The sequence below is a fragment of the Pygocentrus nattereri genome, chromosome 9, assembly GCF_015220715.1.
Source record: "Pygocentrus nattereri isolate fPygNat1 chromosome 9, fPygNat1.pri, whole genome shotgun sequence".
Taxonomy (NCBI): Eukaryota; Metazoa; Chordata; class Actinopteri; order Characiformes; family Serrasalmidae; genus Pygocentrus; species Pygocentrus nattereri.
In genome coordinates this window covers 8,269,921-8,290,646 of record NC_051219.1, presented here as the reverse complement: position 1 = coordinate 8,290,646, position 20,726 = coordinate 8,269,921, and the positions used below count along the sequence as shown (strand labels likewise).

The following is a 20,726-nucleotide window of genomic DNA, read 5'->3' as shown; positions in this document are numbered from 1 at the left end:
ATGACATAAGATGTTTTATGAAGTAAATGTCATTTATATTAAAGTGACTAATATTTGATCCACTTATAACAGTTATGAAACATCAGGAGTTTCTCAAAACCTAGTGAGCTCTGTACATAGATGGCATTTTACATGACCATTGATTTACGGAGTAAAGGTGAAATAACAAATTATGTAATTGAAGAACTAGAGAGTGCACCTATGTGGTAAGTGGAACTGATAATATAGACAACAAATGTAGACACAAGGTAAGAGCAAAGTGCTCAGTGAATGAATAATGCAACCAGGCATTTACTTTATTCTGAACAAAAAAATTCACAACTTCTACATTCAACTGGAGATTTCTCCCTGTTGGTGTTGGCAGATCTATGACCTCAATCCTCATTAGGATCTTAAATGAGATCAATAAAATGTATGGTATGTACAGTAAATGTGCAGTTAAACATTATTTTACAACAGTAGTACACAAACACTGTTAAAGTATAAAGCATACCTTGCACTCCTCAGTGCATACAGTCCATATATGAAAACTAAACTGCAAAAACAGCCTGTTTCAAACTCTCTGTATCCATGAGATCACAAAAGCTGATCATTTACATGTATTTGTCTATTCAGCCTATAGCGTAAGCCCCACCCATTCCTGTTGAGGTTATAAGTAGTGTTTCTGCCTAGACATTTAAAATAACACCCAAAACAGGGTAACAGCCAATCATAACAGAGCTCAACAGAGTTGACATATGTCAACCTTACAAGCTCAGTACAGAAAAACAGCCTGTTTGTGTTTTAAATGTTGAAGAGAAGTTGGAAAATGATTATGAAACAGAACAGAAACTGTTTTTGTCCATAAAATTGCACAAATGTTTCCTCAGAGGAGCAAAATAAAATACAGAAAGGCCCCTTTTACAATTTAGTTTCTGACTTTATTAGTTTTTAACACCATCTGTTAACAAGTGTGAGATTAATTGTAAAATGGTCTATAAAAATATTATAAATTAGTCATTATATTACAGGTTTTTAGACATTTGAAAACACAATGATGAGAAATTAATATAAGTTATATAAATTCTGTCTTCTTTTACAGTCCTTTAGTCTTTAGTGCAGCTGCATGAGTGGCTGTCAAACTTTGCTTACTAACTGAACTATGTTCATGGACACACAAAATTACTTCCAGCTTTGTGAAAGAATTTGAAGTGTGCTTGCAGGCTCAGTCAATTGTTTCCAAGAGCTCTTCAAAAGTAAAAGAATGACCTTTTTTAATTATATTCACTCTCATGAGCTCACACAACAAAGCCACATCCTGCGACAAACATCAATGTTCATGTTTCTTAAATCCATCATAGTGGCTAGATAATGACTACTATCTGAGATGCACCTGCACTTTCAGTGTTAAGCTTTATGCTGAATGGAAACTGTAACAATCAGATTTACCTGTAACTATGAGATTTTGTCATTAGAAGCAAACTGAACCGATGGATGGTGTCTGTATTCTTCTGGGTACTACAAGATGACTCTTTCCTGTTCCTGATGCTGGAACTTTCATTGTTTTTGGCACACAATTTCTTCCTGTACTTTAGAATCCATATTTTAAACTTTCTATGGCATTTTGTTTCGTAAATCTCCTCCAGCTTTTAGGAATCTCTCCCTGTCCCTAAAATGTTTTGCTATGGTACTTTTCCAAATCTTTTTGAAAGCGACACACAAACCATTTCCAGTAGGGCTGTTCTGAAGTGTCAGGTGTGATGCTCCAATGGGTAAATTTTGGGCCAGCTTCTCTGTATGTCTTGTAAGAGACACGCGTTCCATCGTGTAAGACAATGTCATGTTGACTAGCTACTAAAATGGTGCAGATCTCTACAGACAATCTGTCCGTTTTATACCATGACCACCCATTAACTCCTCCAGGCCTGTGGAAAGGAACACTGTGATCCCCATCATGTCCTTCCATGGTGTTTGTACAAATAGCTGCACAGAAGGGACACTGAACCCAACACCCACACAACTGGTTTTTCAGAATATCTTCTGGTCTCTGTCTGAACATGTCCATCCTGACTGAAGAGATGTGGTCAAAGCTGCTGGTCATCTCATTAAAAACATTCTGCAGGGTTTCCTTCATCACTTCACCAAAAAAGTCTGTCTCAGTGATTTCTTGGTTACGAGCTCCTTCAACATCATTCACAGTAAATACCAACTCGCCTTCGAGTTCCAATGAAAACCTCCGAATCCACTCATTCACATCTCCTTTGTTCTGTTCAGTCTCCTGTGTGACCTTCTGGATGGCTGTGAAAACACTAGACTGCTTCATGATTGCAGCGTTCCTTAGAATTTCCAGTATTCTGGGGTTTCTCCCTTTCAGCATTTGCTCTTTAAATTTTGTTTCTATAAAATCTGAAAAGTGTTTTTTTGGATTCATGATGTAGGTCATGAATCTCTCAAAGCTTTCAGCTTCTATCAGATCCTGCAGGATGTGTTTCTCCAGGTTTGACCTGTTTTCACTGAATGCTGGGAAGTTTGCCCTCATTTCTCCAGCTGCATCAATGGCAGTTTGATCATAGACAGACTGCAGGATAGACGGCTTGAGTTTGTTACAGACAAAGTCTGCAAACACAGCGGTGGCTGTTGCTCCTTCACATTGCTTCTTGAAGATGGAGAAAAATTCTCCTTTCTTATTTTCCAGGTAAATCACAGGATCATTAGCCTCTCTGAAGACCTTGTGAAGATCAGTGAACCTTCTTACTGCAATGGTACAGATATACAGAGACAGATCCACTGTGAATTCATTCTTCAGTCTGAATTTCTCAGCTTTAAACTCTGCCACTCTCTTCTTCACACAGTTCACAATCTCCTGTGTGTAAGCGTCACTGTAGCCTGTTTTGTCCACTGGTTTAGTTCTAATGATCTCCTCGGCTTCTCTCACTGTCTGCTGCACTAGCTTTCTGACTGAGTCATGATCTTTGGTGTCCAAACTATGATATGAAATGCCAAACATGCCTTTCTTCACTGTGACATAGTCAGAATAATCTCTTCTGTTATAAATCTCTGTGTAATGTCCAGTGTCTCTGTTGGAATAAATGGTGCGACGTTCAAAATATGAACTCAGTTGGTTCATCACATCCTGCTCTACATTGACGTCTTTAGTTGGAGGCGTTTCTGCCCTCAGATCTGAAAGCCATTTTCCCCACATTGAGTCAAACTCTCTCCAGAGGCTCCTCTCATTCATGGTCTTACCTTTTAGCCTAGAGGCTAGATCTTCACTCCTGTTGAACAGCTCATTCTCATACTGGGTTTTTTTCTCGTCTATTTTTTTATATGTTACCTTCATTTTCACAAGCTCAGTCAGATTTCTTGCAGCCTCTTCAACAAGCTTATCATATACATCTTCAATTCTCTGTTGTGTACCTACTTTCCACTGAGGAAGGATCTCAGCATCTGTACCTTCAGTAAAGGATTTTCTCACCTGCTCTTTTACCTTGCAGAAAGTACTGCTGATTTGATTATGGATTAATGTCTGATCAGTAGATTCTATCTTACTCCTTTCAATCCAGGTGTATAGTTTGTTTTGTATGAAGAGCATGTCGCTCCTGAGCTCCCAGGTCCAGTTGCCATACATGACCTCCAATCTCCTGTATGCTGCAATTTCCAGTGTGTTCTTGAAGCTGAACACAAAGTCTTCATTCAGCACTGCAGTCCACAGGTCTTTAATACGGACTTTGAGCTCTGAGAGTTTTAGACATTTCTTACCTGCTGCAGCTTTGAGAATGGCCTGTTTGAGATTTTCAATATTTTCACTGTATCGTGGATTTGGTGGGGCCATGGGGGAGTTTCCTTCCCACAGCTGGGCAAAGTAATGCACATCTGTCTGTATGTTGAATTTAATCACATCAGTAAAAACCTCTGCACTGCACACTTCTTGAGTTGCAGCCAAATGAGTCATTTCATCCAGTTGTTTCTGCAGTTGACTTCTTTCCTCCATGTTCTTCTCTCCAGCACTGATATCTGCAACGTTCTGGTGAACAAACATGCAGCTGGGAGCGAGTTTTACTTTCTTCATTCTTAGAAATGCCTGAAATACGAATTGAATGATGTCCTTCATTTCTGCTGGATTTTCCCCAAAGATGTTGATCAGGGTCAGATCTGCAAGACCAGTGATGAAAGTGGCCAGTTCACTGTCATGAGTGAGTCCTGACTGTTTGCCCACTAGCTGTAAAGACTGAAGCCCCTCTGTGTCGACCACAAGGAGGAAGTCAAACTTCAGCTGGTCTTTAACTTCTTCTTTCACACTGATTAGCTGCATGAAAGCTCCTCTAGTGCACCTGCCAGCACTCACAGCAAACTGCAGCCCAAACATGGTGTTCAGCATGGTGGACTTTCCTGAGCTCTGCAGACCCAGAACAGACAGCACGAACACTCTCTGGTCTCCCAGTCTCTCAGTGACCTTGTCAAGAACAGACTGTATCCAGGTCAGAGGGACATGAGCAGCATCTCCATCCATCAGCTCCAGTGGATGTCCAGAGATCAGGTAGTCTGCAGCCAGATCAGGGAAAATAGAAACCTCTGCTATCATTTCTTCAGGCACTGTGGCCCAAGCCTCATAAATCTGACCCATTTCCCTGAAAATATGCTCCAGTCGAAGTGTTACTGCATGTTTCCTGAGGTTTCTTTTGGAAATATAACTTAGCGATTTGTGTTGTGTTCTACGGTTTACTTTCAGCGGATTCACTTCTAACACCTGCTCTGAAAATAAGCCACTTAGGTAAAGGTCAAGCCATTTCACAAAGTACATTTTCTCTGAAACATCTTTGGAGATCAGATTTTTACAAACAGCCTTTATCACATTATTATGTGAACACTGCCTTTGCCGATTTCGTATTGACTGCATTTCCTGCTGTGTCATGGTCTTCATATGTTGAGAATCTTCATCTATGCCTGCACGTTTAAGCTGCCTGTTTAGACTGGTCCATGTATGCCACAGCTTTCCCTGACAAGGTAAGAACTTGGCCTTGATTTGGGAGATACCACCACCTTTCAGCAGCTTCACAACACCTACAGCTCCAGTCTTTCCTTTGTGGCATTCCTCACTGTCTTCATCAACTCTGATGCCACAATCTTTTGCCAGTACTGAGCTTTCCTCAAGACTGAAAGTGGGAGCTGCATGACATTTCTCCAAACACATTTTAATTCCTGCTCTTAGTTCTTCATGTAATTCCTTCTGGTTTCTGTCTTTGAGTCTAATTGTACATTTTATATCAGTTCCACTTTCCATCATGCCTGTACCTTTCTGTTCACTCATAAGACAGATCAAACGATTTGAAAATTTTTGGAGCCTCAGGAACAACTGCCTTTGTTTGTCATTATGCTTCATATTTTCCATCAGGACAATGATGACTGTGGCTCGCTCATCCAGAAAGTGGCTTTGTGCTCTGTTCTCTGCAGCATCACCATGAAGATTGCAGAATGCAATGCAATCATTAAAAAGGTCGTCATTGTTTCCCGCAGGACAGTACCAGGCAATCTCCACCAGCCCCTCCATTAAGTGGCGGCTCTTGCTGCTGCCTGGGCTGTTCCTGTGGAAGAAGGTGTCATGCTTTGGGTTAATCACAGAATTCAGCAGCTGGGATTTGGAAGTGGAAACAGAGCCCAGCCTGCAGAAAAACACCATTGGAGCTTTAATCTGACAGACTGGTAATGTCATATAGGAGCCAACTGCAGTCTTCCAGGTTTTCTTGATCTGCTGAAATGTCCAGAGAGGGAGTTCAATGTCTGTAGATGTAGGACTGGGCACCAGCAGTGGCAGAGCGTACTGGCAGGAGGAGAGTTTAGTCACCATGTTCTGCCTCAGGAAACTGTCAGCACAGTGGAAAACTGCCATCTGTACATCCATTGGATGAATCCTAGTACTTCCACTGTTATTTCCATGCTCATCATCTTCAATTAGAAAATGATAAAAATCTTCATCAGAATTTTCCTCCATGTCACTTCTCATGTCTTCCTTAGGAAGTGTCACATATCTGGCTCTGTAATCCAGTGTGAACAGCCTTTTCAGGTATGCAAAGGCCAGGTCCTTTTCTGTCTGTGGCTCCTCAGTTTGAAGTGAAGTACAGTTTATGCTGAGCACATGTGCAGCTGTCAATTTATGAGGATAGAAATGACTTAGATTCAGTCTACTGATAAGATCCACACTGCGTTCTTCAACTCTGAACCCACAGCGTTTTCCCCATTTGGTGCTTTCTTCCAGACTGAAAGTCGGAAGTGAATTCCATTTCTGCACACATACTTTGATTTCCATTATCAGTTCCTTCTGTGATTCAGCCTTGTCTCTGTCTTTGAGTCCAATTTTGATATTATTCCCTCTTTCAGTCTTAAACGGCCCTTGCTTTAGGTCATTAACAACACATATCAAAGGCTTTGAAGAATTATGGAGCTTCAGTAACAACTCTCTCTCTTTGTCATTAGGTTTCAAATTTTGCATCAGGACGACGTTGACTGTAGCTCGTTCAGACAGAAACTCATTTTGTTTGCTGTGATCTACAGCATCACCATGAAGATTGCAGAATGCAATGCATTTACTGAAAATATCATTAGTGTGTCCTGCAGGAAAGTACCAGGCAATTTCCACCAACCCTTTCATTAACAGGGAGCTCCTGCAGCTGCCTGGACTGTCTCTGTGGAAAAAGGTGTCATGTGTTGGGTTAATCAGAGAATTCAGTAGCTGGGATTTGGAAGTGGATACAGAGCCCAGCCTGCAGAAAAACACCATTGGAGTTTTAATCTGACTGACTGGCAACATCACATTGGAGCCATCCACTGACTTCCAGGTCTTCTTGATGTGTTGAAATGTCCAGAGAGGGAGTTCAATGTCTGTAGATGAAGGACTGGGCACCAGCAGTGGCAGAGCGTACTGGCAGGAGGAGAGTTTAGTCACCATGTTCTGCCTCAGGAAACTGTCTGCACAGTGGAAAACTGCCATCTGGACGTCCATTGGGTGAATCTGAGTGTTTTCATCTGTGCTACTATTGCTACACTCACCCTCCTCATTTAGAAAATGATCAAAATCAGACATTTCCTCTATCTCACTTGTGACAATTTCCTTAGAAAGTGTGACATATCTGGCTCTGTAATCCACTGTGAACAGTTTATACAGATACACAGAGGTCAAGTCCTTTTCTGTCTGAGGCTCCTTTCTCTGAAGTGAAGTCCTGCTTAAACTGATTGCACCTGCTGTTGTCAGTTTATGGGGATAGAAATGACTGAGATTCAACCTACTGAGGAGATTCAACAATCTTTGTAAACCTTCGTTCTTTAACCCATCTTCTGACTTTTTACTTGTACCCTGTTAAAAAGAATAAAGAACAAAATGAACACATTGAGCGTTAAAGCAGTTTGTATTTATTAAACAATCAAAGCTACAAACTCAAACACTGCTTAGTGCTCAGCCTATTTTATAATATTGTCACTCACACTTCTGGCCTCGACTCACACAAGGACAAAGTTTCCATTTATTCAATGACTCCTTAGTTTAGTATTTAAGCCCGGGCTTTAGTCTAGGATATTTGTGAGGTACTGCTTCTCTTGTAGAGCTACTGAGCATTTCTACTGTGTCATTGTGATTGCCTTTATTGTGTTTGCACGATTTTTCTGGATTTCTGGTTTTTGCCTCTTGTCTTTGCCCCTCTGGTTTTGGTTGCCTTATTTTATGCAGTGGTGGACAACCTAACTAAGTAAAAGTAATTTTTTACTTTTTGGGCAACTTTTTACTTTCACTCCACTACATTTCAGAGTCTAATATCTGACTTTTTCCTCCAATAAATTTTGAGAAATCTATCATTCCTTTTGGTTTCTGTGTGTATAAAAATGTAAAAATTTGAGTAAATCGACCACAATATAGAAATATGTACACACATGCAGTCGTGACTGGCACATTTCTTTTTTTCTGAATTCATACAAACACTTTAATTTTATAGTAAATTAGTTTCAGTTAGTTTATGTTTATGAACAGAGGCCAACAGATGAACACAATAAAGGAAAACCTATTTGTGATCCTGAGTTTAAAGCAAGTTTTTATTCAGCTTGTAACTAAGTTACAAAGTTATCTTAAACTGAAACTTTGCTTGTGTGTAAAAGTGATTTCAGAGCCACTCGGTTCTCCCTGACGGAAACTGTTTACCTTCAGTGTTTTGTGCTTATTATCATTTTAATAGACGTCAGCGTCACTAATTAATGACGTTCTATTAAAAGACTGGTTTACCAAGAGAGACGCTGGAGGACTTTCACCTGAAATTAGTTCATGAAGCCAGTCTGGTTATAAAAATGATAACAGGACATCAGAGCCAGAATTACTCTTTTAGTATTTTTACTTTATACTTAAGTACATTTGAAGGCAAATACTTTAGTACTTTTACTCAAGTGGAGGTCTAAAGGGAGGAACTTCTACTTTTACTCTTCTGCAATACATGCAAATTCTTAGTTTGGCCTTATTAACTGATGTCAGTTCTTAATGCTGCAATAATTTCATCACATTAAGTGCATCAAAGGCAACAAAAAGTCCACTTTTCTACTTTAAGAAACTGAGCACAAGGATAATCTCTGACAGTACATTATCACAAACCATGTAATCCATATTTAGATTATACATTAATCATTTTAATCTGCTCATATCAGATTTTTTCACTGTAAAATCCAGATCTTAACATTGTCTCATATTATCCATCTATTAGAATTTGGAACAACTGAAAAATTGTTGAGTTACAAATAATTTTAAAAAATCATTTTAATTTAATTTTAAATATAATCAGTATGCGTACCTCATTTTGTTGTACCTGTTGCCACTAAGCTTATTTGTGTATTTTTAAAAGTAATATAACTCTAATATGAATAATAAGATGAATTTGATTACTACATATGTTTTCTCTTAAATTTTCAATACAAAACTGGTTCACTAAATTCACCCTTAAAATGCAGCAATACACATATAATTATAAATAACTATACCTAATTTAATGAAGAATATATTATGAAAAGATTTTTTATTATATCCCCCAGTACAAGGTTGAAACAGGAAAAGAGAAATAAAGCAGTTTGACTTTGCCATCTTTAAAGTCACTAAGCTCCTCAGTACAACTCATTCTACAATCAGTTTGTCTACGGAGATTGCATGGCTATGTGCTTGATTTTATACACCTATAAGCAATAAATGTAGTCGAAATGTCTAAACTCAACAATTAGGAGAATGTCCACATACTTTTGGCCATATAGTGTTTTTTTAGTTAACTGGTAATACCAAAAATCTAAGTATTTGTTCAGTGGGTGTTTTGAGATCATATATATTTCTAGTACTTGTCAGAAAAGCACATATGTCTCAACTTACTGATTACTTACCTGTGCTGATGTTCCCATCTTGTAGCTGTCTGACACAGTTCCATATCTTGAGTCTTGAGAAGGAGCTACAGAAAGATGAAATGAAAAAGAACAAATGAGTTGCACTTAGACTTTCACATATAAAATGCTGCAAAAAGAATACGGGTGTTACTCATTTTTATATTTTCACCTTTAAGGAAAACAATTCTACTTCATAGGTCTATCATCACTGTTAGAATTAGCAGTATGAATCTCAGGGAATCCAAATATACTATAACCCAAATTCTGTAGTTATTGTGTATTACTGTAGGCAAGTGCGTTTATGTACATTTTCTTGCATTTTCATGTAATGAGATCATAGTTCACTAATAGGGCTGGACACTATTGGTTTTCTTTATCCAGCTCTAACAATGTCCTCAAAGTTCACTTCGCTATCTTTGCCATTATTGCCAACCTTTAAAATTTTGTCACAGCCCTTTGCGGTGTACCCTTTGCAGAAACCCAGCACAATGATGATAAAACTACAATATGCAGTGATTGAAAAAGATTCATCCGATGTGAAAATGATTTATTTCACTTGTAAATCATTACAGAGCCGTGCAGTAAATTGTAAATGGTTTAATTGAGCATAACATTTATTATTTAACTTTAGAAATACTCAATATGAATCTCCTCCAGCTGTACGGACAACATCAACACCATAGTCAAATTCATCCCATACTCAATTGAGAATTTTGGGTGCCACTGTACTCACAGCTATTTCAGGCCGATTTCAGAGATCATCCAGTGTTGTTGGTACATAAGATTAAGTGACCCTTATTAGTCCCACAGCGGGGAAATTTCACCTCTGCATTTAACCCATCCGTGAAGTGAAACACCACATACACTCTAGTGAGCACACACACACTAGAGGGCAGTGAGCACACTTGCCCGGAGCAGTGGGCAGCCCAATCCGCCGCACCCGGGGAGCAGTTGGGGGTTAGGTGTCTTGCTCAAGGACACCTCAGTCATGTGCTGTCAGCTCTGTGGATCAAACCGGCGACCTTCTGGTCATGAGGCTGGTTCCCTAACCTCCAGCCCAAGACTGCCCCTACACAAATAGAATCCTTACGAATCCTTAATGCACCCCCACAAAACAAGTCACATGCCGTGAGACCTTGTGATGCTGGTGACCTTCTTGGAATTGCTGGTACCAATGACGAATGCTCTAAGCTGTTAGAGGTTAACTGCCATACTGAAACATCAGAAACTCTGACCCCCTCTTTCAATTGGTATGTGATTGGTTCCTAGGTTCCTCACAGTTGTGAATATATGGCACTTTGAAATTGGATGAATCTTTTTGAATCACTCTGTGAAGCCCTAGTCTAATTTACTTCCAGCTATAAGCTATTCTGCATAACAAAGACTTTTTGTATAATTTTTAAAATCATGATTCTAATTAAATGAAGGTCATTAAAGATTTTTAAAAAAGCAAAAGTTTTCATTTGCTTACCAGCTAAATGCTGATGCTTCGGTCTTACTACAGGTTCTTCCATCTCGTTGTCTGTGTTGGTGTACCATCTACCACCATTAGCTGCTACAAGGTTGTCTATGTTCACTAAGAGCTGTCCCACCTGATCTTCTTCACCAGAATTGTTGTTATTGAAGACATGGTACCTGCTGCCACACTTCTGCACCAGCTGCTGAAGACTGTCCCCAGCAGTGCTGATATATTCCTCAATGGAGGTGTTTTTTAACCTGTCTTTAAATGTGAAGAGGATGATGGTGAACATGTAAAGTCTCATGCCAAACACCTCCACCACCCTCTGCACAGTGTCCTTTTCCTCCTGGGTGAATCGGCCCAGGCGAATCACTAGTAGGAAAGCGTGGGGCCCTGGGGCTGAGAGCTGGAGGCACTGGAGCAGTTTCTCTTTAGCTGTACCCGTAACCATTGTTGCAGTCAGTCCTGGAGTGTCCACCACTGTGACCAGTCTGCCTCCAAGTGTCACAGTCTGTGCCTCACACTCTTGGGTAACTGGGGAGGCACTGAGGCTACTGGAAAAAGATGGAATGCCTAGAAGTGTGTTCCCTGATGCACTCTTGCCTGCACCCACTTTCCCAACAAGGATCAACCGGAGGTCCTGCTGTCCTGCAGTGAAAAGACAACCAAAGAAAAATGAAGAAAGAAAGTGTGTGGAAATATATTTTTTTTCACAACCACAGTTAGTTCTGAGTTATGAACGCACATCCAGTAAAACACATTTAAAAGCACATACCAATTACCAACTGATCATTTTGCCAAATGGTGTCTTTTTCACACAGTTTTGCTGTTATTTTTCTAATCTTCCACAAAGTTTTTTTTTTCATTTAAATACATTTTGCATGAAAAATACCATTTCTGTATGTTCCAAAGAAAAACAAACAGCTCCACTCTTGTCCCATCTCCACGTCGAATGCTTTCTTCCTAAGGTGGAGCATGTGGCCAACATGATGAAATCCAAACTGAGTATGCAAGCATCCTTTATAGGTGCGAGTCAAAACTCCAGCCCTCAGTACTCTCCATCTGCAGAACCCCAGTACCGTGACTTTAGCTCCAGCACTGTCAGATACACACTTCAGCTCCTGCGCCTGTTTAGGAACCACAGCTGCACTTTCGACTCTCACGAGTGCCAGAGTAAACGGTGGATTGAACAACTACTACATTACTCTTGTTAGATGAGAGAAAACATTTTTAATAGAGAAACTGTTCTTTAGAGAAATTTGTTTTTATAGTAACATTTTTGTTCTTTCAGTACTAAAGTACATTTTGGTGCTGCAGGCTGTCTTCAAGTATAAATCATTAATGGTGCAAATAAGCAAAAGACGTTGCTTGGATGGCAGCAGATGTTGCTCCAAAACCTGTATGTACCTTTCAGCATTAATGGTGCCTTCAGAGATGTGCAGGTTACCCCTGCCATGGGCACTAACACCCCCCCCCACACCATCAGAGATGCTGGCTTTTGAACTTTGCGCTGATAACAATCCGTACAGTCCTTTTCCTCTTTGGCCTGGAGGACACGACGTCCATGATTTCCAAAAACAATTTGAAATGTGGACGCGTCAGACCACAGGACACTTTTCCACTCTGCGTCAGTCCATCTCAGATGAGCTCGGGCCCAGAGAAGCAGGCGGTGTTTCTGGGTGTTGTTGATATGTGGCTTCGCTTTGCATGGCAGAGTTTTAACTTGCACTTGTAGATGGAGCGACGAACTGAGTTCACTGACAGTGGTTTTCTGAAGTGTTCCTGAGCCCATGTGGGAAATCCGTTACAGAATGATGTGGGTTTTAATGCAGTGCCGCCTGAGGGGTCGAAGGTCACAGGCATTCAATGTTGGTTTTCTGCCTTGCTGCTTACTTGCGGAGATTTCTCCAGATTCTCTGACTCTTTTGATGATATTATGGACGGTAGATGATGATAATCCCCAAATTCCTTGCAACTGCACGTTGAGAAACGTTGTTCTTAAACTGTTGGACTATTTGCTCACGCAGTTGTTCACAAAGTGGTGAACCTCGCCCCGTCCTTGCTTGTGAACGACTGAGCCTTTCAGGGATGCTCCCTTTATACCCAATCATGACACTCACCTGTTTTCAATTAACCTGTTCACCTGTGGAATGTTCCAAACAGGTGTTTTTTGAGCATTCCTCAACTTTCCCAGTCTTTTGTTGCCCCTGTCCCAACTTCTTTGAAATGTGTTGCAGGCATCAAATTCAAAATGAGCGAATATTTGCAAAAAACAATAAAGTTTATCCATTTGAACATTAAATATCTCGTCTTTGTAGTGTATTCAATTGAATAGAGGTTGAAAAGGATTTGCAAATCATCGTATTCTGTTTTTATTTATGTTTTACACAACGTCCCAGCTTCATTGGAATTGGGATATTCATATATTCATTACATACAGACATGAATTGGTGACGATTAGCCTATGATATTATTAATAATTGGAGATGTCAGAAGAGCGGACATGATTCACTCTATTCATGCTGTTCTGGCACTGGTCAATAGGGCACACCCAGCCCGTGACAAGCAGACCACTGCTACACACACCAGGAAACAGAACAGACGGTCATGATTTCTCTCAGACGAAACCACAATAATGCCGATTCGTAAACTTAACGGCAATCAACAGTCAGCGGACTTCCCCGTTCCGCCCCTCCTGTTGCTCGCAAACCACCTCCTAAACCTCTGAAAGTTCTCGTGGTGAAACTCGTGGTGAATCGTGGTGAAACAGACAACAGACTACAGTGATTATATTAGGACGCAGTTCCAGATCTTTCCGTTTCACTGACTGTCTCGGATCTAAACAGCCGAAATCGCAGCAGCCAGCCCTGATGAGGCTAAGAGACCGTCTGTAAGGTGCGGATACTCCTTAAAAACGTAAAACATTCACAGACCTTTTCGTGCTGTAAAGAAAGACTTGAAACCCGCTGAAATACACAGACGGTGTGAAAAACAATAACTATCATTAAAACGTTTAGCTCAACTCTATCAGATGGTTGTTTTTTTAACAGTTTATTAAATAATATTACTACTACTAATAATAATATAAACAACAACTAAATGTTAATATGATATGTCCATGAGTCAATCAGATCTAAAATCGCTGATTGATAAACTGCTACTACAGTTTGTCTTGATTGAATAATAATAATTACAAAAATCATTAAAATGTAATGCATTTAAAGCTGTTTTTTTTCTCTGCACAGTACTATTTTAAACTTCTTTAAAGTTAAATTGGTTAATGTTATGTCTCATATTATTGTCTGTGTATTTCAGCTGGTTTCGAGTCTTTGCAACATAAAAAGCCTCGCCTGTGAATGTTTTACGTTTTTAAGGAGTATCCGCACTTTACAGACGGTCTCTTACCCTCACCAGGGCTCGCTGCTGCGATTTCGGCTGTTTAGATCCGAGACAGTCAGTGAAACGGAAAGATCTGGAACTGCGTCCTAATATAATCACTGTAGTCTGTTGTCTTTCAGAGGTTTAGCAGGTGGTTTGTGAGCAACAGGAGGGGCGGACCGGGAAAGTCCGCTGAATATCCACTGGGAAGTCTGCTGGCCCGCTGTTCCAGTTTAAGGTCTTCTAGGACTTACCGCGTTTGCTGGGACTGCGTGCCATCGCCGTAGCCTGTGGGCGCAGGTCTGTAGGGTCATCCTTTTAGCAGAGACATCAAAGACGCGTTAAAGCCATTTTGCTACATCATCCATATGAGGCTGGACAAGGAGTTGTGGAGTTGTGGAGTTGTGAGGAAGCCACGTCAAACGCATCGCTCCAGAGACGGAGTCTGCGCAAGAGAAAAGTTCAACTTCACAGCGCAAGCGCACTGAATTCCCAGCACTGCCCACCTTTGCCCACCACTGCCCACCCAGACTCCATTATCCGAGGTCATCATCGCAAAATGGCAGCGAGAAACGACGACCCCGAACTTTGTGAGTGAAAACGATCAAATCAGCTTTCTCTCCTGTAAAGATTAAACTATTGCGCAGTAGGGGCGTCAGTGAGGACCCCGACTCTGATTACACCGACCTCCCAGCAGAAACCCCATCAGAAAATGTTCTTTCGGTTTTGAAATGTTTGCTGTTGAAAGTTTTGAACTCTGCTCTGAAAGCCTGGATACGGTCGTCACGCTGGCGCTGCATCCTCGTTTCTTTTGTACCTGAAGTTTTCTGTCACTGAGTCATTTTGCTTTGGTTTCTTGTTTCTGTGCCTTTAGCTGATAAAGAACCAGGAGAGACCAGCAGCATGGATCGACCTCCAGACTGTAAGTACCCACCTGGAAAAATAAAGATGCATGTAAACGGAATAAATGCGACTGAGTAATGTTTGTCTGCCTGTAACAGCTGGATCAGTAGACGTGTGTGTGTTATCAGGGCTATAACATTTCTAATGTATCCACAGCGTTATTACAGTGTAGATCCAGCTGCAATCTGAGCTCCTCCACCACTTTCACTGCTTTCTCTGATCAGCCCAGGACTGATAAGCATGACTGAAGAGCAGCTTCACTGCATATGGAGCCTTTAGAAATATAAAGCAGATGAGTAACACTTTATTTGAAGGCTACCTACATAAGGACTTCATGATGCATTCATAAGCGCTGAATAATGTGTTTATGAAGCACTACTTGAACGTTTATTAAGTGCTTATGTCGGTTCTCGCAACCTGACATAAGACGTTTTATGAAATAAATGACATTGTACTGATATAATAAGAATAAACGTTGAACATATTTACAGCACTAAACATTTAAAACACTATACATAACTATTTATGTCAGCATTCTTATCGTACTGATATCAAGTTAAATATGCCTGGAAACCACCCCCTCTTCGCTCCATGGCATGGATAAGATGATTGATGCAATTATGTACAGGGTTTTAAATGTTTAGTGCTGTAAATATGTTCAACGTTTATTCATATTATGTCAGTACAATGTCATTTATTTCATAGAACATCTTATGTCAGGTTGCGAGAACCGACATAATCACTTGTTCAAGTAGTGCTTCATAAACAAATTATTCAGCGCTTATGAATGCGTCATAAAGCCCTTATGTAGGTAGCCTTCAAATAAAGTGTTACCAGCAGATGTTACACATGTTGAAAGTCACGGGAGTTATGCTTCGGGAGTGGCGCTGGCTGGGTGACAGAGAAAACGACGGAGTTGCTTCCTCAGTGAAGCCATTGTGAAAGTCCTCGGCACATTCCTTCTCTCTTCACGTCATCCGTCTCTCCTACACAGCTACTGTCTAATGTTCTGATAACAGAGGAACATTTTATCTACAGTTTTATACATTTTAGCTGAAAAACTCAGAGAGAGTGAGTGAAAAGAGCGAGAGAGAGAGAGAGCGAGAGCAAGAGAGAGAGACAGAGAAAGACAGCGAGAGAGTGAGAGACAGAGAAAGAGCGAGAGAGACAGAGAAAGACAGCGAGAGAGAGAGAGACAGAAAGACAGTGAGAGAGAGAGAGACAGAGAAAGACAGCGAGAGAGAGAGAGACAGAGAAAGACAGCGAGAGAGAGAGACAGAGAAAGACAGCGAGAGAGACAGAAAGACAGCGAGAGAGAGAGAGACAGAGAAAGACAGCGAGAGAGAGAGAGAGACAGAGAAAGACAGCGAGAGAGACAGAGAAAGACAGCGAGAGAGACAGAGAGAGAGAGACAGAGAAAGACAGCGAGAGAGAGAGAGACAGAGAAAGAGCGAGAGACAGAGAAAGACAGCGAGAGAGAGAGAGACAGAGAAAGACAGTGAGAGAGAGAGAGACAGAGAAAGACAGCAAGAGAGAGAGAGACAGAGAAAGACAGCGAGAGAGAGAGAGAGAGACAGAGAAAGACAGCGAGAGAGACAGAGAAAGACAGCGAGAGAGAGAGAGACAGAGAAAGAGCGAGAGAGAGAGAGAGAGAGAGAGACAGAGAAAGACAGCGAGAGACAGTCCTGTCCATGTACTCCTTTGTTTTGGTTTCAGTCCTGCCCCCTGTTTGGTTACTCCACCCCTGATTGTGTTCACCTGTCCCTCATTGTCCCGTGTAATTAGGCCCTGTGTTTGCCACTCTTTGTATGAATGTATTGGTCTTTGTTTGATGTGTTCATTCTGGTTTTTGTCATGTCTGTCCCCCGATCTGTCCATATCGGCTATATGAACCTGGACTGTTTTGACCACGACCCTGGATTTGCACCTAATAAATCTCGCTTATCTCAGCGTGTGTGTCCGCCTCCTTGCTCCCCCTTACAATATGCGCATATATATACAGTACTGTGCGCAAGTCTTAGGCACCCAAGACACATTTTTAAAAAATCTATTTGTGTAGTTTTTGTTTATTTGCTGAGGAAAGTGTTAATATTTGAATAAACAAAATTTATAGAATATTAATTAATAATGATTATATATATATATATATATATATATATATATATATATATATATATATATATATATATATATAAAATGTGACCGTTTATTCTGTTGTTGCTATTTCTTGATATTGCCACTGACAATAACAATAACACCCATTTTCTCACCTTTCAGTGCTGGATGTGAAATAAAACTGAGGACCAAAAGATACACAGACCTTACTCTGCTTGCTAGTTTGATTTACTCTGATTGAACTTTGGTCAGCAGTGCTGGACTGAGGCTGCTGTGTGTTAGGGGTCAGTAGGTTAGTTAGTCTCAGACACTGCTGACAGAGGGGACTGGGTTTAAGGCTGAGCTCTCGGGTTTTAAGTGCTTTATACTGTGGTGAGTTTGGTTTACTGAATTATAGATGCAGCCGTAATTTTAAAGCTCTTTTCTGAATGGATGTAATCAATGGAGATCAGCCTAATTCTGCACTGCATGCAGGGACTCTGCAGGATGCCTGTAGTATTGCTTACTAAGTGGACCCCATAGCTCACTCACACTCAGAAATGTTATATTTTATTTGGAACGTCTATTTTGTGGATTTCTTCCTGACTGAGTAGAAAGCTCTCAGTGCCTTTTCTTTTAGCGCATTCACTCCCAGATCCAAGTTTCCTGAGGCACTGATTTTCAGTCCTAGGTAATGATGAAGGAGTGTTCTAGGGCGTGTTCTCTAGAGTGGAAATGTGTGTTTTTTCCTGAGACTGGGCCTTTTTCTGGAAGATTATGATTCTAGTTTTGACCAGATTGACTGCCAGGAATTTCACTTCCGTGTTGTATAGAGTGAGTGCAGGAGCTGCGGAGTGTTAAAGTAACACTGCTTATTTTTTTATATAAATATTGAGCAGGATTGGCTGCAGCCCTGTCTCACCCCATGCCCCTGAGTGAAGTACTCTGTTCTTTTAATTCCACATTTGTTTAAATATATAAACTTAATGATGTCACATACTTCACACCTTACACTACACTGGAGAATCTAATAGAATAATAAGCCAAATGGAATTAAAAGCTTTCTTAAAATCAGTAAAATGTTACTGCTCCGGTGGACATGCTGGTTGATTAGGGTGTGTACGCTGTTATATTTAGAAATAAAGCTACTTTACTGGTACGTTTTTCGTTATTCAAGGTACAAACAATGTAAATGTACCCTCCAGGGAACAACAGTGGTTTTAAGGTTCAGTTGTGAACCTTATGTAGGTTTCTCCCACTGGGAAAGTGCATGTACACACCTTTTCATAACCTAATGTTTTAAAACAGAACAGTAAAATAAAAATCCTGGAGGCGAGGCAGGGTGTGTGGAGTCAGTACAGCTGAAAAAACATCATTTCAGTGGATTATGGTTCCATTATGTTCCCTGACTGCAAGTACTGAGATGTTCCTTGGAGGTTACCACTACAGTGACAAGAGGGGTCCTGCCCAAGTGACAGTTTCATGCCTTTATTTCTGAGAGTGTAGGGTGTAAATATGATCAGTAGTGTGGTGATTCACTAAAAATCTGACTCTTACTCAAGACACTGGATTCGGCAAGAAAGGCCTGCATTTGGGCGTTAATACAGCAGAATACCTTTCCTAGATTACTGCTCACACAGATGCCTCAGTAGTTGTTGGTGTCAAATTTCTCTCTACTCTTAAAGATTGGGTCCCCTGAATCTAAATCACTGTAAATTTTGCTGAAGTGTAAATCATATTAAATTAAACAACTGCACATTTTACAGGTTAATTAAAAACAGTAAACTGGGCTGACCTCTGGATCTCCACACACCCTGCCAGTTCCCTTGATATTTAGCAAAAGATGGAAAAAAAAACCACAGACTACAAAACAGCAAAACAAAAATAACCTTGCAATGAAAGAAAAATCATTTTCCAGGGCACTGCATTTTTGCTATCAGTTGTAGCATACATACATCTAACTCCTGATTATCACTAAGTGTGGAGGCATTTAAAATCTAATGCCATCAAGTAAATCAAGTTACAAAAATAAATGATGCTATGTAACTTCATCAGGCATTAGTATTACTGGAATAATCCTTTTCTATGTGGACTATTAATAACCATAATATATATGTAAAATGTAGAAAACTATTATTTGGATTAAACAAAGTCTTGTTACTCAATTAGTGACCTTCCTTAACATTTCTGTGTTCTCTGATTTAAGTGTCTATGAGGACGGTGCTGGTGGGGAAGACTGGTGTGGGGAAGAGCTCTACTGGAAACACCATCTTGGGCCAGGAGGTCTTCCACGTAGCCTGTTCTGCCCAGTCAGTGACCAAAGAGTGTATAAAGGCCAGAGCAGAGTTTGATGGTAAAGAAGTGTCTGTGGTCGACACTCCTGGTCTATTTGACACTGACCTGACAGAAACAGCAGTGATGAACAAACTGGTTGAATGTATCAGTCTGTCCTGTCCTGGACCACACGTCTTCCTCCTGGTGCTCTCATTGGGTCGCTTCACTGAAGAAGAGAATCAGACGGTGAAGAGACTGCAGGGGATCTTTGGTGAAGAGGCGCCTAAATACACCATCATTCTTTTCAGTTATGGAGACCAGCTGAAAAACCAGACCATAGAAGAGTATTTGGCTACAGCGGGAAACGAGCTGAGTCAAGTGGTGGAGATGTGTGGTGGACGCTATCACGTCTTTAACAACGAGAACATGGCAGACCGCGCTCAGGTCTCCAGCCTTATGGGCAAGATTTTTGATATGGTGTCAGAAAATGATGGTGGATACTACACCAATGAGATGTATGAGAATGTGGAAAGAGCAATTCAGGAAAGAGAGGAAGAGCTGAGAAATGAGATGCATGATAACATGCAAAGAGCAATTTATGAGAGAGAGGAAGCACTGAGAAATGAAATGTACATAGTGGTCAAGGCTAAAGACAAGGAAATAGACAAGCTACGTAAGGAGCTCAGAGAAAAGGCAGAGAGAGATGTGAAGACGAAGAAATTTCCACAGTTCAGGAAAGTCACAGAGCAGTGTCAACAGCAGTGATATAGATCCTTCTTCCTTTAATTTCTCTTCCCTTCTCCCCCTGCACAGCGTCCTCATTCTACTTTCAAATCTGTATCTACACTCCCACCTCTTTAATTTAGCACAATGAAGACAAATACTTATGCACTTCATTTATTTATTATGTTTAAAATAGTTTTCTGTTTTTTTACAGAATAAACAGGCGGTTGGTTAGTGTAGTGGGTATTACCTCTGCCTTGTAGACTGGGGTTCAGTCCCCCACCTGGGTAAGCCCCCTATAGTATACCAATAAGAGTCCTTGGGCAAGACTCCTAACACCACCTTGGCCTACCTGTGTAAAGTGGTCAAATTGTAAGTCGCTCTGGATAAGAGCGTCAGCTAAATGCCGTAAATGTAAATTTACGTTCAAGCACACTTAACTTTATTCTTCCACAAAGCACAAATTGTGTGGATAATAATAGAATTGACCACTAAACAGTATGAAGGTTCTCCGTTTACACAC

The 20,726-nt window shown here is 40.6% G+C and overlaps 2 protein-coding genes across 2 annotated transcripts; one reads left to right on the top strand and one right to left on the bottom strand.

Annotated features, from left to right (window-relative positions):
- Positions 1-263: 263 nt before the first annotated feature.
- Positions 264-14,633, bottom strand: LOC108413647 (interferon-induced very large GTPase 1-like). The gene is made up of 4 exons (XM_017686265.2): positions 14,464-14,633; positions 10,844-11,479; positions 9,373-9,437; positions 264-7,327 (listed from the first exon to the last, which is right to left on the bottom strand). The coding sequence occupies exons 1-4, from the start codon at positions 14,486-14,488 to the stop codon at positions 1,649-1,651; spliced, it is 6,405 nt and encodes a 2,134-aa protein (XP_017541754.2). The 5' UTR covers positions 14,489-14,633; the 3' UTR covers positions 264-1,648.
- LOC108413648 (GTPase IMAP family member 7-like) lies at positions 14,621-20,496 on the top strand. The gene is made up of 3 exons (XM_017686266.2): positions 14,621-14,799; positions 15,084-15,131; positions 19,413-20,496. Exons 1-3 carry the CDS (start codon positions 14,769-14,771, stop codon positions 20,243-20,245), a joined length of 912 nt encoding a protein of 303 aa, XP_017541755.1. The 5' UTR covers positions 14,621-14,768; the 3' UTR covers positions 20,246-20,496.
- Positions 20,497-20,726: the final 230 nt, after the last annotated feature.

Coding starts and splice junctions, on each gene's coding strand:
- LOC108413647 (XM_017686265.2), bottom strand. CDS start 14,488: ATGGCACGCAGTCCCAGCAAACGCG. Junction 11,480..14,463: donor ACGCAGTCCCAGCAAACGCG/GTAAGTCCTAGA, acceptor TTTTCACTGCAG/GACAGCAGGACCTCCGGTTG. Junction 9,438..10,843: donor GAAGCATCAGCATTTAGCTG/GTAAGCAAATGA, acceptor ATCTTTCTGTAG/CTCCTTCTCAAGACTCAAGA.
- LOC108413648 (XM_017686266.2), top strand. CDS start 14,769: ATGGCAGCGAGAAACGACGACCCCGAACTTT. Junction 14,800..15,083: donor AAACGACGACCCCGAACTTT/GTGAGTGAAAAC, acceptor CTGTGCCTTTAG/CTGATAAAGAACCAGGAGAG. Junction 15,132..19,412: donor CATGGATCGACCTCCAGACT/GTAAGTACCCAC, acceptor CTCTGATTTAAG/TGTCTATGAGGACGGTGCTG.